The following is a 14,237-nucleotide window of genomic DNA, read 5'->3' on the forward strand; positions in this document are numbered from 1 at the left end:
CATTATGTGCCCAGGCTTTCAAGACACCTTTTATTTACAAAAAGAAAAACCAGAGTAGCAGCAGCAAAAAGGAAACTAAACAAATATACCATACACCAGTTTTTTCCCCCCAAGATTCAGAAACCAAGGAAGCCAACCTAAGCATTTAAAGCACTAAGAGTAAACATCCATTCCTTTCATTAATCATCAGTGCAACATTTCTGGACTTTGAACAGAAAGTTAATTTAAACATTCTTAACTCATTATAAAGGCAATAAAGAAGAAAATGTGATTCCTTCTCTACATCTTAATTTATTGCATATATTTAATCAATCATGTAACGATGAATATATTTTATATACTTTGTGATTTATCTCTCCTAAATTTCCCTTGGGATCAATAAAGTGTCTATCTATCTATCCATCCATCCACTCATCCACTAATCCATCCATCCATCCATCCATCCATTCATCCTGTGGCCACCCCGCCCCTCCGCCATCTGTGCGGACAGCGCGGGTTGACAAAACAAGCGGCCCCAGATGTTGTGTGGCGTCTCACTTCCTTAGTGACGAAACCAAACCGGAGATCAGCGGCGCTCTTTTCAAAAGCTTTACCGCGGAAACATGTCGACCCTCGGGCTGTTTATTCTCTAACTTCACGTTAAGAATCACCAACGCTATAATGCATCTTGTGCAAGTGTCTGTGGGGGATGTAAAGTTGCGTTGACGTCGGTGAAGCTGACGTTAGCTGCCGGGGAAACGCCAAGTACGGTAGGTTGAGGCAAAGCTGAGATTTAATGCTATTAAAGTGGCTAACTGTTGTCAAGCAGTACTGACGAGAGGCTTTGCGCCACCGTCCACCTCCGAAAAGCGGGTATATCCGTAGATAACATCGCTAAATGCTAATATCACACACCCCTGTCTAGTAAAGGAGGATTTGCTACCTAACGTAAAGCTAGCTAGCTAACGTTAGTCAACAACAACAACAACAACAAACCGCTGGCTAAGTTAGCCACTGTAACTAACACACGACTCAACGATTCCCTCAGTTTATCCCACGTAGTTTGTTATGTCTTCTGGCTGTGGCTGCCTTGCTAATCGATGTAAACACTGCTGTGCTGTGCTATAGCTTCAGTGTCACATCGCAGCCATGAACAGCACCGCAGAGAGGAAGTTCGTCAACTTGAGGAAGCGACTGGATCAGCTGGGCTACAGACAGCCACTGGGAATAGAGTCACTGCCACTAGTGGAGAAACTATTCAGGTGAGACCTCAAAGCCCGTCTGCACTCCCTTTCCCACATCCCATAATCACAGTTGATATTTGAGAGAGATCTTCCCCTGTCTTACAGTGACCTGGTCCACACGACAGAGAGCCTGCGCAATGCCAAACTGTCAGCAGGTAAAACGGAAAAGGAGAGCCGGAACGTTGATTCTCTTCTGGAGCCCTACAGGACAGAGAATGCCCGGGTGGTGAGGGAGAACAATGAGCTGCACCTTGAGCTGCTGAAGCTGAAGGAGGAGAAGGATCGTGACACCAGAGGTCGGTTGTCACAGCAATTCAGCCCCTACACTCTCACCTCTGTGACCCACTGACACGCCTGACAGCTCCACGCAACCTTGTCTCGTTTCAGAGCTCAAGACCCACATCAGAAAACTGGACCATGACACCTCTGACCTGAAGTTTTTAAACAATCAGTATGTGCACAAGGTCCGCTGCCTGGAGAAGGACAGCAAGGCGAAAGCTGAGCGCATCCAGCAGCTGCAGGAGAAGAACATGCAAGCTGTGGTGCAGACACCAGGTAAATACCAGGGGTCTGACCTTAAGTTCTTTGAGCCAATTCAGACCTGCATTTAACATCCATCATGAATGATCTGATCAGTGGTCAGCACTAAGTACAGGAGTGAGCACACTCAAATGTGCCCTGAGATCTGATCTCAAAGATCACATTAATGTGACCACATTCTTCTCGCTGTGGGAAGGCAAATGCATCCTAGGCTACATATACAGGAACGCCTACTCAGCTGAGGTCCTCTGACCTGCTTCAGTTTCTCAGTGAATCAAACACATGTTTACGCTTCTCTGTGGCCATACATTAGTTTGTTTGTGACCCCCACCACAATATCAGCAATGACCCCCCCTTATATTGACAGATGCTTTTCTTAAATTGGTCAAATCTTTCTTCACAGCCCAGTCCCCGTCCTGACTCCTTCTCTCTCTACCTTTCTCTACCTCTCTCGCTCGTGCCGACACACAAACACATTGACACTGGACACATCTGTAAACTCATACTGGGTAGAAACAACATCATTTGGTCTTTGTGAACACAAATGAGGTTCATGATTATTTGCATATAGATAGGGGAAGTGAGATCCCATCACAAGGACAGATGTTAACACCAGTTCTGAACAGGGTGTTCAAGAGCACACTGGAAGCGATATTTGGCAATTTCAAACATTGTATAAAAATCAGTTTTTCATGATGATGTTCACAGGTGGAAAGAAGCGCAGTATTCCTTTCAGACGTCAGAGGATGCAGATTGATGAGCTCATACCTCCCTCCTCTGCATCAGCTTACCCTGCGTTGCAGCCTGATGATCCATACGTAGCTGACCTGCTGCAGTTGGCAGATAGAAGGTTTGTTTTCTTTTGAAGCAGCTCAACTGTGTTATCGACAGAAGTATTGGTATTTCTTTATGATTGTGATGACATGCTTGTTATTTCTGTTTGACTGAAAGTAATTTTTGATTGGTAGAATTCATGAGCTGCAGGAAGACGTCATAAAGGTCAAATTAGACCTGGAAAATGCTCAGGAATATATAAAACACTTAAATACTCAGGTAAGAAATACATTACTAAAGGCAAACAAAATCCATGTCACATATGTTAAATGTTAATATGTGGTCATTGGATGTTTTATTTAATTTTTATACTTCTATTAGGTAGAGCAGAGGGACAAAGAGATCGAACGTCTGAACCGTGTTCTTCAGGGAGGACGTCCTCATGATGTAATTTCCCTCGAGGCTCAGAACATCAGCAGCGAGAAACTTATTTCTCATCTTAACCTTCAGGCAAGTTTAACTATCCTAGAGGATGTTAACCATTGTTAATCAACATTTGTGAAATATTTTTGGAATATGCACAGTGGTCTTGAGCCTAAGGTTGTTCCACACCCTCCTGTCTGTACTAATACTTAATGTCACACAGATTGAGTACCTGCAGGAGACCAACAGGACACTGGAGCAGAAGGTAGAAGGACTGCAACAGAAGAAGAAAAATGCCTCAACTGAAGTGGCTAATCTGTCCTTAAAGAATCTGGAACTGTGTGAGGAGCTTACGCACATCGACGACCTTGCGAAGAGGCTGGAGATGGACAAAGAGCGGGTGTTGGAAACAGTTGACATGGAACTACAAGACACTAAAGTGAGAATAATATGATTCAGGGACAAAAAAAACAAATCCAAATGTACTTATGTGTTTACAGGCATCAGGTGTGACATGTGAGTTAGTTAATAACAATGCAAAAATATGTTTTTCAACAGGAAGAGATCCAGAAGCAACAGAGAATCATTGAAGACTTAGAGGATGTTATTACAAAATTAAAAAAGGTATTGACTCTGTTCTTACTCTATGTTCTTTTTAATAGGAATATCAATGAATTTTAGTATTTAGTTATTGACTTAACATACACCTCAATTCTTTGCCCAAAAATCAGACCAATTATATTGTGTTACACAAACTAAAATCATAATCTGTTCTTAATGTCTTAATTCAGGAGCAGTCTGAAGGTGACTTTGAAAAAGACCGTTTTAGGGATCAGCTCCTGGAGCTTAAAGAACAAAACGAGAAGATGGAGGGACTGGTGAATTTCCTGGAGGGAGAGAAGATCAGGCTGCAGGACAAAATTGAGAAAGTGATGTCAGCTGGTAAGCAACAGTCTGGCATAGCTCAATTGTTAAAAGCTGTTCTTATCGCAGCTTTAAGTTGTTGACGTAAATGTGTTACTATTGTGTACCAGACAAAGACCTGGTGCTAGAGCTGGAAACCATGCGGGCTAAACATGGTGTTTGCGGAAGGGAACGCTCCCCGTCACGTCTGGACGCATTTGTCAAGAGTCTAGAGGAGGAGAGGGATTACTATCGGCAGGAGGCTGAGCGCTACAAAAGGGCCAGAGGGGCAGGAGGTCTGGACTTAAGCCCAAGTCGTAGTCCAGGCAGAGGAAGGAGTCCTATGTCTAAACATGCAACAAGGGTAAGAAACAATCCTACTTTTATTGACTATTTTGTTTCAAAGAGTTTGATGCGCTCAGCTGTCTCATAAAATCATACAGAAAGTCTACTTGCTTTATCTTTCAGGGAGGTGATGCAGAGGCCGAACTGCTCCTTGTCAGACAGGAGCGAGATGAGCTGAAGGCTGCTCTCATAGACTTTGAGAAGCACATGGAGGACATCCAAAACAATGTGAAGGCCCTCTGCAGTGAGAGAGACCATTTCAAAACCCAGTTTAAACAGGTGAGTTTGAACTTGTGTATGTACTTGATATTATTTATTCTACACTTCTAAAGACCAAATCTTCCTGTTCCCTCAGACTCAAGAGGACTTAAAACTGGCCCATAGCAAAGATATGTCAGCTGACGTCTTGGAACTGCAGGCAGAGTTCAAACTGGCAGAAATCAAAATCGAGCAGATGACCGATGAAAAAGACACACTCATGGAAATGTTGAAGGTCAGTCCTCGAGTAATGACTTTCATGTTGCACATGATTCTGCTGCACTATCATAGTGATATACATAGAGAAGTTAATAAATCTGCATTAGCTTCTCCAGGACATATTGTGATCTGTGTGATATATTTTTTGCATTATATCAATTGCTTGAGCCTAACACACACAACATTTTGCAGGTTGCCCAGACTTCAGCTTCCACAGACAGACGGGGCGAGGAGAGGAGGATTCTTAACCTGGAAAATGCCATTCAGAGTGTAAGCCTTCTGTAAATCTGCTCAAACATTTCCCCCTGACTGGAACTTCAAAAGAGACAAGACCCAACATGGGAAATGTTACTTCCTATTCACAGCTGTAACTTTGGTCCTAAATAGCTTCATGTTGCTGTGTGTGGCTCATTGGGTTTAATGTGGTGCAGTTGGAGCAGGAGAGACTGGACCTGCAGTCCCAGGTGTGTCAGCTGATGGAGAGCAGGACGGCTGTGGGGGAGGATCTGAAGGTTCAGTCTGCTGCCATGGTCCAGAATGCAGAGGAGGCGGCCCAGCAGAGGGCAGAGTCCAACGCTCTGAGGTTTGTGTTGAAAATACACGTATGTTGAGCAGTTAAAATATTAATGAAATGGCTGCACTCAGGAAGTATGTTAAATGGTTATTGTAATATAAATATCCTGGTGGCCATGAGTGAGCAGGTCGTCAAATAACCAGAGGACTGGTGGTTCGATTCCCCAAATTGCTCCTGAGTATGTGTCGGTTTTAGTGGGGGATTGTTGTGTTTCTCGCCACAATGTTTGAATTTGAATAGATGAGCTGTACCCTGTCTGTCTGCAGGCTGCTACAGGAGCAGATGGAACAGTCACTGTCTGACACCCAACACAGACTGTCTGTAAAGATGAATGAGCTGCATAATGCCCATCAGCAGATTGAGAAACTGGAGGAGAGAATAGGTAAATGTTTATGGATTTTAGGAGGTTCAGGAGATGTGTTGTACTTTTTTTTTCTTCCTCTGTTGTTGCTTAGCTATCTTCTTGATTTGGGTTTGTCTGCCAGGGGAGCTAAGTCAGCGAGGCTCCAAGCACAAGGAGGACGTGGCTGCTCTTCAGAAGTCCATCTCTGCCCTGGATAGAGAGAAAGATGCTCTGCAGGATGAAGTCGATCAAAAGACTGAAAAGCTGGTTGCTCTCGAGGAGGAGTTTTCCAAAAAAGTACCTATCACTAACAAATACCATGTTTTATTTTATGACGAGTTCAAGTCTGTTTTAAGACGATACAGGCATGCCTGTATGTTCAATTAATATTTTATCGGTCCTTGTTATCATTCCTCTTGTCTATACTTAAATCTCATACACAGTAAGTGATGAAGGACACAAATGTCTCTTAAAGACAACTAATTGAGCTCTGGCATTGTTTTTGATCTTTCTTCTTGCTATTTCCTCAGGAAAAGACCCTTGAAGAAGTGAAACATACCATTCTAAACTTGGATACCTCTTTAGCGTGAGTATCTTGGTCTCAAGGCTCTAAGTGTTTTTTCAATACAACAAAACGCTGTGATAAATAAAAAATAAATAACATGTGGTTCTTGCAGTCAGCTGCAGGGGGCCTTAAACAGCCGCGAGAGGGAGATAAGCAGCCTGAGGAGACAGCTTGACGCCTCTCAGGAGGAGCTGGTCGGACTCAGGAGAGAGAAGGAAATCACAATCAGAGAGAACAGGCGGCTGCAAGAAGACCTGGCCACGATGACCAGAGAAAACCAGGTGTTTGTAACCTCATATGCAGTTGTTTCTTTTGTGTCTTATGAAAGAATGACGAAGAAGTAACATCAGCTCTGCTTTTCTGTGTGTTTATCCAGGCTGTGCACATGGAGATGGAGGAGGCTATGCATGAGAAGGACGAGCTGAAACTGAGAGTCCACTCATACATTTCCGAAGTGTCCAGAATCGAGAAACTGATGGCAACAAAGGCAAGAGGGAACAGTATTCTCCTATAGCCATTTAAGAACCTGTGTAATAGATACTGTCTCTCTGTGATACTTTCAGATGATACTTTATCTATATCTATATTGGAAGTGCCTCTACAGTAGACGTCTGCTCCGTCTCATTTCGCTGTGTGTTTGACCCACAGGAGCAAGAGAACAGGAACCTACTGGAGCATTTCAGAATGGCTCACACTGAGGTGGAGGAGCGCGAGCAGAAGCTGCTGCAGTCTGAAGGCCTCAATAACTCCATCCGCCTGGAGCTGCTCTCTTCAGACACAGAACGCAGACACCTCCGAGATACTGTTGGCCACCACGAGAGAGAAATCCATCAGGTGAGACACGGGCTGGAACAAGCAGCTTTCATAATTGGGAGCAAGACTGCCAACAGACGTCATATGCTAGAAGCTATTCTTTATGCTGGTGGGGATTGGTGTACTTACCCCTTACTGTTTTGTCAAGCACACACAAGCCCTGCAGGCTTATGAGGCCCAGGTATCCTCGCTGGTTCGTGGGATGTCCCGACTAGAGGAGGAGCTACACAGCACCCAGGAGGAGAAGGCAGCTCTCCTCTCAGATCTGGCCTCTGTCAGGGAGCTCTGTGTCAAACTGGACTCTGGCAAGGAGCTCACTGCACGTCAGCTCACCTCCAAAAGCATGGACCTGGAGAGGGTGAGCTCCGATAACTTGTCATGGCTGAGAAATGTTGCATTCCACCGGGGATGCACGCTGGCTCACTAGGAGCAGTTGTCAGTCATGAGAATTTATGCTCTGTGCGTGTGCATGTTTTTTAGGTCACAGGAGAGGTGGAGGATGTTCGGTCCGAGGTGGAGCTACTTAAGAAGCAACTGGCCAGTGAGAGGTTGACCGTCCGTAACCTGGAGACGCTGCTCTCCTCCAATCGGCACAAGGAGTTCCAAACTCATCTTACAGCCAGCGAAAGAGAGTCAGAGCTGAAAGTCCTTCGTGACAGGCTCATGCTGGCTGATAGCAAAACGTAAATAAATCCAATTCACCATACGTGCTTGAATAAATTATAATCCACTAAAATATCACTTTAGAAAGAGGTTGAATATTATTTGTGTGTGTACATACTCTCAGTGCAGAGCATGCCAGGGAGGTGTCCCAGCTCCGCGGTAAAGTGTCTCAGCTGCAGACCGAGATGGACGTTCTGAAAAGACAGTTGACCACTGAACGCTTTGAACGGTGAGTTCAACAGCTGTTGTTTTTTACACTGAAGCTGACATTTCCTCTGTTACCCCAAGATCAATCTTGGAGCCCATTAGCTATCATCTGACGACAAATTAGCCTCTTGAGGCAAAGGCAATTATTTTGTTATATATATTATATTGTTTTACGTCTGTTCGCTGTACACTTTTTACAGTCAGACTAGTTTTTCATATCACACAAGCCGAACTTTCCTCACAAAAACACGAATAATAATACTTTTTGTAGCTAATTTAGGTCCTGGTGATATTTTGGCTAATCTCTTTTAACAGCTACCTGCATATGAATGCAAATAAAATAAAAGGTTGATAGCCGATGCATTTCAGTTAATGTGTTCCACCTTTATTAGTTTCCACACAGATTGTTTTGCTCTGTGATTACGTGATTCTGCTAATATCTATGTATAATTTAGTCTATAGCCATGTAATTACAAAAGTAGCAGAGTTGATGCAACATAATAATCTAGTTTTTCACTCAGAATTGGCTACAAAAAGAGAACTTCCTTAATATTTCATCTTTGATGTTATCAGGATGTAGACTTTACTAAATGTCCCAAATGACTGTAAAACCAGTAAAACTCAGACTGTTCTCATAACAATTATTTGAATAACTGCCAACTGTTTTCTTGTCTAGCAGCGTTCAAAAACTCAAACAAATCCATGATTTCTAGTCAAAAATCTGTGAAATAAATCTGATTTGTTGCTGCTTAATGTTTTGACCATCAACTAATTGACTAATCACTTCAGCTCTAGTTAAGCAGCTATGTAGAAGTATCACTTATGCAGTGATTATCTAAGATAACGGCTCAAATGCATTTAGTTACAAAGATGCATCACCAAAGTGGAGGTGCAGCACATTGTGACCTTGTCTGATTGTGTCTGTCTGTCCCCAGTGAGAGGGCAGTCCAGGAGATGCGCAAACAGGGTTTGTCTTTCTCATCCCTCCAAAGCTCATCGCCCCTCAGCGTCTCCTCCGGTCCTCGTCACTTCTCCCCTGAAACCTCCGTCCTCAGAGGTCTTGACCGCTCATCTGACAGGTCAGCAGACAAGTAAGGCCTATGCCATGAAAATGATGAGGCTAGTTCATGGGCGGATTACTTCTGGACTACATACGTATCATATAGGAATTTACTTTACTATTTTGGATGTTTGGAAGAATAATATCTGGCTGATGAATGAAATCTGGCCCTTTTGATGTCTGAAAACCAAAAATAATGGATCATTACTATTTTTAACAAATGCTTCTTATTCCACTGAAACATTTTTCTTTCTCTTTTCAGAAGTGTGAGCTTCAAGGATTAAAGTCTGGATGTGATTTATGAAGGCCTTTATAAACCGGACAAATAATTAGCCCATAGCATTCCTCTGTGCCTCTTTATTTCCAAGTCTAGTCTGAAGCACCGAGGATAAAAAATGTGTTTCTACATTTAAACAAACTGTGACCTAACTTTTCCATCAGTATCTTGTACAGCCACTAATAGATTGAGGGTTTAACTTTGTGAATGAATTAGTGCCTCAGAAATCAATTGTTCTCATTAACAACCTCACACACAATGTAGCAAGAGAAGTGTCTGTTCAGCCCTGTTGTAATATTTTTTTTCCCTGTTTTTTTATGATGTCTAAATTATTTAATAATCCACAAAATAAAATGATACAAAATAACAGAAACTGTGGCGATGTGCATCATTAAACTTAAACTTCTGGTTTTATTCGATGGTAAATAGTCCAAAGTAAATAGAAACGATGGGACAGAGAGACTGTGACATACTTAAAAACACAAGCTTCATTTAAACCCCACCACCCTCTGAGTACGTGTGTGTGTTTTAGCCTGCTAAACCACTGAATGCCCACTGAAGCTATTAACCCTTGACTTTCTCCAATGTTTACACCAACAAACTACAAAACACAGACTTTGGTCTTCCAACCTTATTAACATTTGCATCCATATATATAGTGAACTGATTGATTTACTGTAACAGTGCATGTAACATACGTTTCAATAACGTTTTCCTGTGTCTGCAGCTGATTTCAAGTTTTAGTGGTTTTAAAGTTAATTCTTATTCTGTTCCAATAATCAGCATTATAAAACGATATGAGGACATCTCAAGTAAAAAAATTGTGTAACAGCTGTCAATGTCCCATAAGCATAAAAAAAACATAAATGATTCTCTACAAAAAATATTCTCCAAACTCTCTCACAGTGGAGCTTTAATGCCGGCAGTGTTCAGTGGTTGTGTTAGGGAGTGGATACGTAAAGAGGGAAAAGTCTAAAATGTACTTGGGCAGCAGGTCCCTCAGCAGCTTTTGTGGCAAGCTGCAGAGATAATAGTGTAACGTCTCCGTGGTGACCGGCTTGTACCACGTCTGCCTCTCCGGGAAGTGAACGTAGGCAGGCGCTCCGATTCGCTGGAGCACGAACTCCGCGTCACCTTCCAGGTGCTCATATGAGCCGAAGAAGTCGTAAGACACAGCACACGGTTGGCACAGGTTGTACACCGGCATCCAGTGCTCATTCATACGCTCCACGTCCTCGTCCAGCAAGTAGCGGACAAACTCTGCAAAGGTCACATCGTCCCCTTTCACAGACGGGTCGTTGGCGCGACCTTTTCTGTACCGCTTTACGATCTCAACGCCGTACTTTTTCTTGTAAGCCTCGATTTCTCCGAACTTGTTCCTGTAAGCAGAGAGCAGGCGCTCCATGGGGTCCCGCACAAACATGAACTTGAAGTAGTGCTTCAGGCGGTAGCGGATCTCCTCGGGTTTCAGGGAGGACAAAAACAGCAGGTCGCTGCGATGGTCCATCTTGATGTTGACGTCCACGCTCTCCAGCGAGCCGCTCAGCACCTTCAGGACCCGCTTCCAGTTGGAGCAGGCCACTTTGGGGACGTAGCAGTAGAGGAAGCGGTGCTTGTCGTTGACCAGGATGTGCTGCAGCAGCGTCTTCCTCTGTAGGGGGCTCAGAGACCAGACGCTGTGGGGCATGTTCTTCTGGCTGCACATGGTCCTGATGGTGCGGTTCCGGATCTCCTGGAGGATCTAATGTGTGAACACAAATCAGGAACTTAAGAGCATTTTTTTTTTTTAAATGTACACAGCCTTTTGAAAACAGCTGTTTAAAACACTGCCCAAATATACTACAATCACTAGCTATACCACTATCACTGCTGCTCCCTTCATCTCTGTCAGACATTTTATTTTGTGTAAATACTCCAAACATCGACACAACTCTGCATTTATGTTCAAAACTCGTATTTTGCAAAAACTAAAAAATGGCTTGTTGAATGAGCATTGTGTCTGTGGCCTGTGTAATTTCTGGCTGCCAATAAAAAGTTGAAATATAATTTTTTAAACTCTTATTTTGTTGACGTGCTCTGCTCCACACAGCATCCATTGCCCTCCTGTCCCTCCCGGGAGAGGCTTCCCTCCCGTGGGAATCCGATGTTCTCTCTGAGGTTCATTACTCAAGTCGAGGGTTAAGTGCAGATGATGTCACACTTTGTCAAGCCCCTTGAGGCAATTTGTGAATATGGGCTGATGAAGTTATGGGAAGTGAAGTGCAGTGCTTTTTGGGAAATTGCGCCATACACGGCAGGACAGATCAAGATATCTCAGAATCTGCTCCTGTGATTTATTTTTGACGTTTTTGAGCGTAACCCCCGCCTTAACGAAAAGTATGATGTTAAACTGCTGGAGTAACCCTGCAGACAATATAAACCTACTCAGCTTATTATTAGAGTTCACGGTGGAAGCTGCCATTAGACCCAGACCCTTGCAGGAATGTTCTGACTACTACATTACATACAAACAACGTGTCAGAGTAGTGATCTCCAGTTTGAAAGCCTTGCACACACTTCCTCAACCACACTTTAATCCTGAAAGACCTCACACCCAAGTCACGGGACAACACCGAGCCCCTGCTGGCTGCCCCGAGCCGCCCTCGCCAGGTGAACCCTCCACGGATGAAGCCCCGCGGTGCCTCCACACTCTCACCGTACCTGGGACTCCACGTCCACGGGGGCCGAGTCGTGCTTGCCCGCCTGTCGGACGGGGTCCAGCCGCCTGCCGCTGCCCCGGGGTGGAGGAGTATCCAGGCTGTTGAGCATTCCTTTCTCGATCATGAGCAGCAGGCCTCCGGACGCCACGATCACCAGGAACGTTAGCAGCGAGGGCAGCACGGCGGAGCTGCGGCGCCCGGAGTTCACCGTTGTCCTGAAGTGAATCACCGAGCCGCTCCGAGCCGTTCCGGTCCGTTTCACCCCGTAGTCCTGACCGCGGGGAAGCATAGCGAGTGTCCGGAGAGTCCGATCCACACCGGAGAGCTTTGGAGTTCACTGATAAACAGCACGAGAGAAAAACACCGTTGTTTTTTTTTTTTTTTACCACGTATCCATTCTTAACTTTTTAACTGCGCCAAGTTACCCAGCGGAAAGTGCGCTTCCTGGTTGACCTGTCAAAGTAAAACCGGTTCAGCGCAAATGTTGTAAATTAGTTACCATCAGTTAATTACCAAATTGATAAAGTAACTTGAGTCTGGAGTGTGATAAATGTTCCTTCTTTTTATTTATTTGATCTCAAAGTGTTTATGACTGACACTAACAAAAACAATTAGATTTATGAACGTTAACATTTTCAAAATAAAATCACTGCTTTAGTCTATATTTCGTCACTAGAGGCTACAAACACTTTTAAGGACTAATGTATAGAACTTTTGGGTTTTACTTTATCTTTTCAGTATTCCCTGATGTAGAGCAAAATTAATAAAAGTGCTGACAGCAGGCTCAAGCTGAAGGAGGTGCTGTGATCACTCCTGTCAGCACCTCCTCTCAGGGGATCCTGAAGTTCCCCCAGGCTCTCTGGGAGGTGTAGTTCCGCTAGTTTATACAGGGATTGACCCAGAGTCTTTGTTTAGTCATAATTTAGGAGCCCCTCAAAGAACCCTTGAGCCTTACCCTCCAAGGTTTTAAGAAACAATTACACTTTCACTCTACTGTAGGTTTATGAGCTTTCAGTACTTAGTAGTGTTCGTTAATCCTCATAGATCGTCAAACACAGTCTCCACAGTTAAGTGACTGAGCAATAATCTCAACACTTGAGCTATAATATCTCACTTGATTCTACCTTTTACACACCCTGCCTTGCTAAATGGTCACACACTTCATTTGTTTACCCTTCTTGGTGCTGGTTTCTCTATGCATTCATATAACCCAAATGATTAATACTCTACAGCCTTCCCCACATATTTGAAAATAATACATCACCAGCATTACCTAATACTCTATGAAAGCAGCTCTTATAATAAAATGAGTGAACTGGGCTTTATGTCACATCAGCCATGACGATGCCTCACTGCCTGATAAATATGAGATCAGATTCCTGTCTGTCCCTCAAATCAATAGCAGAATGCTCGAGCTGCAGTGTTGGTTGTGTCACAAGTCACCTTCCCTACAGCATCAATACACAAATGCATAACCTCTACCATCCTCTGACCCAGTGGCAGGTTTAGATATGGGAGACATGGGCAACCACCCAGGGGGGCATCTTGTCTGGGGAGCCTGCAATGAAAAAACAAAAAGTAATCCCTTCAACGATGCAATGTCACCGTCAAGTAACCTCGTTTGAGTGGAGGCCCTTTTTCTAAAGGCAGACGTCTGCAAGAAGATCTCACAGTCAGTCGTGGTGAGGGGGGTGAGGGTATACCTCAGGTCTCTCCACTGAAAGCATGAGGGAGTGGGAGCAGGGGAGTGGGGGGGGATCTAGTGCATTTTATTTTGTACATTATCCTGCTGATTCAATAGGTAAAATGAGTCAGTCTGTGATCAGTATTAACCACATGATTACTGGGCAGATTTCATATGATGACCTAATTGGTGACTTTGCACTAACAAAGATCAGGATCAATTGCGGCAGTTGTGCAACGATTAGGTTCCCTTCTTCTTAAGTGTGTAGTTGTATTTGTGCAATTTACTTTAATTTCTTTTTTTTTATTTGCAATATGTTACAATTTGTGATCATTTAATTATTTGTTTTTATCAACATTTATATTCCAGGATGGTTAGAATTCTTTGTACCAGATTTTTGACATTTGTGACGTATATCATGATTTTGTATAATGTTTGTTGTGGCTTGTTATGTTGGGTTCGCCCAGAGCACCACAGAAGCTAGAGCCGCTACTGCTGTGACCCCATTTCTTTTGAATCATTTTCATACAGTCCCTAACATTTTTATTGAAGAACACAATAGTTAGGCCGACATCTATGTGTCCCGTAGTCCTGTAGCTGTGGACTGTAAATATGAATTTAAGTGTTTTAATGGAACCTTAATATGTGAGGACTTTGTATGATTATA

The 14,237-nt window shown here is 43.6% G+C and overlaps 2 protein-coding genes across 5 annotated transcripts; one reads left to right on the plus strand and one right to left on the minus strand.

The window, feature by feature from the left end:
* Positions 1 to 527: 527 nt before the first annotated feature.
* Positions 528 to 10,041, plus strand: cep135 (centrosomal protein 135). 4 transcript variants are annotated; one of them, XM_034583650.1, is made up of 26 exons: positions 528 to 749; positions 1,108 to 1,241; positions 1,329 to 1,519; positions 1,611 to 1,778; positions 2,472 to 2,613; positions 2,732 to 2,816; positions 2,919 to 3,047; positions 3,184 to 3,399; positions 3,519 to 3,584; positions 3,752 to 3,902; positions 3,995 to 4,227; positions 4,332 to 4,487; positions 4,564 to 4,701; positions 4,878 to 4,955; positions 5,117 to 5,268; positions 5,526 to 5,641; positions 5,745 to 5,899; positions 6,133 to 6,188; positions 6,280 to 6,448; positions 6,544 to 6,654; positions 6,816 to 7,001; positions 7,129 to 7,338; positions 7,461 to 7,663; positions 7,768 to 7,872; positions 8,786 to 8,941; positions 9,173 to 10,041. In XM_034583650.1, exons 2-26 carry the CDS (start codon positions 1,129 to 1,131, stop codon positions 9,192 to 9,194), a joined length of 3,507 nt encoding a protein of 1,168 aa, XP_034439541.1. In that variant the 5' UTR covers positions 528 to 749; positions 1,108 to 1,128; the 3' UTR covers positions 9,195 to 10,041. The 4 variants fall into 4 exon arrangements, with proteins under 4 accessions (XP_034439541.1, XP_034439543.1, XP_034439544.1 ...); XM_034583652.1 differs by having other exon boundaries at positions 8,786 to 8,929; positions 9,173 to 9,560; XM_034583651.1 differs by having other exon boundaries at positions 550 to 749; positions 1,042 to 1,241; positions 9,173 to 9,560.
* On the minus strand, positions 9,572 to 12,319 carry chst14 (carbohydrate (N-acetylgalactosamine 4-0) sulfotransferase 14). The gene is made up of 2 exons (XM_034583674.1): positions 11,888 to 12,319; positions 9,572 to 10,928 (listed from the first exon to the last, which is right to left on the minus strand). Exons 1-2 carry the CDS (start codon positions 12,173 to 12,175, stop codon positions 10,101 to 10,103), a joined length of 1,116 nt encoding a protein of 371 aa, XP_034439565.1. The 5' UTR covers positions 12,176 to 12,319; the 3' UTR covers positions 9,572 to 10,100.
* Between the last annotated feature and the right edge of the window lie 1,918 nt (positions 12,320 to 14,237).

This window comes from Hippoglossus hippoglossus, chromosome 4 (assembly GCF_009819705.1).
Source record: "Hippoglossus hippoglossus isolate fHipHip1 chromosome 4, fHipHip1.pri, whole genome shotgun sequence".
Lineage (NCBI taxonomy): Eukaryota > Metazoa > Chordata > Actinopteri > Pleuronectiformes > Pleuronectidae > Hippoglossus > Hippoglossus hippoglossus.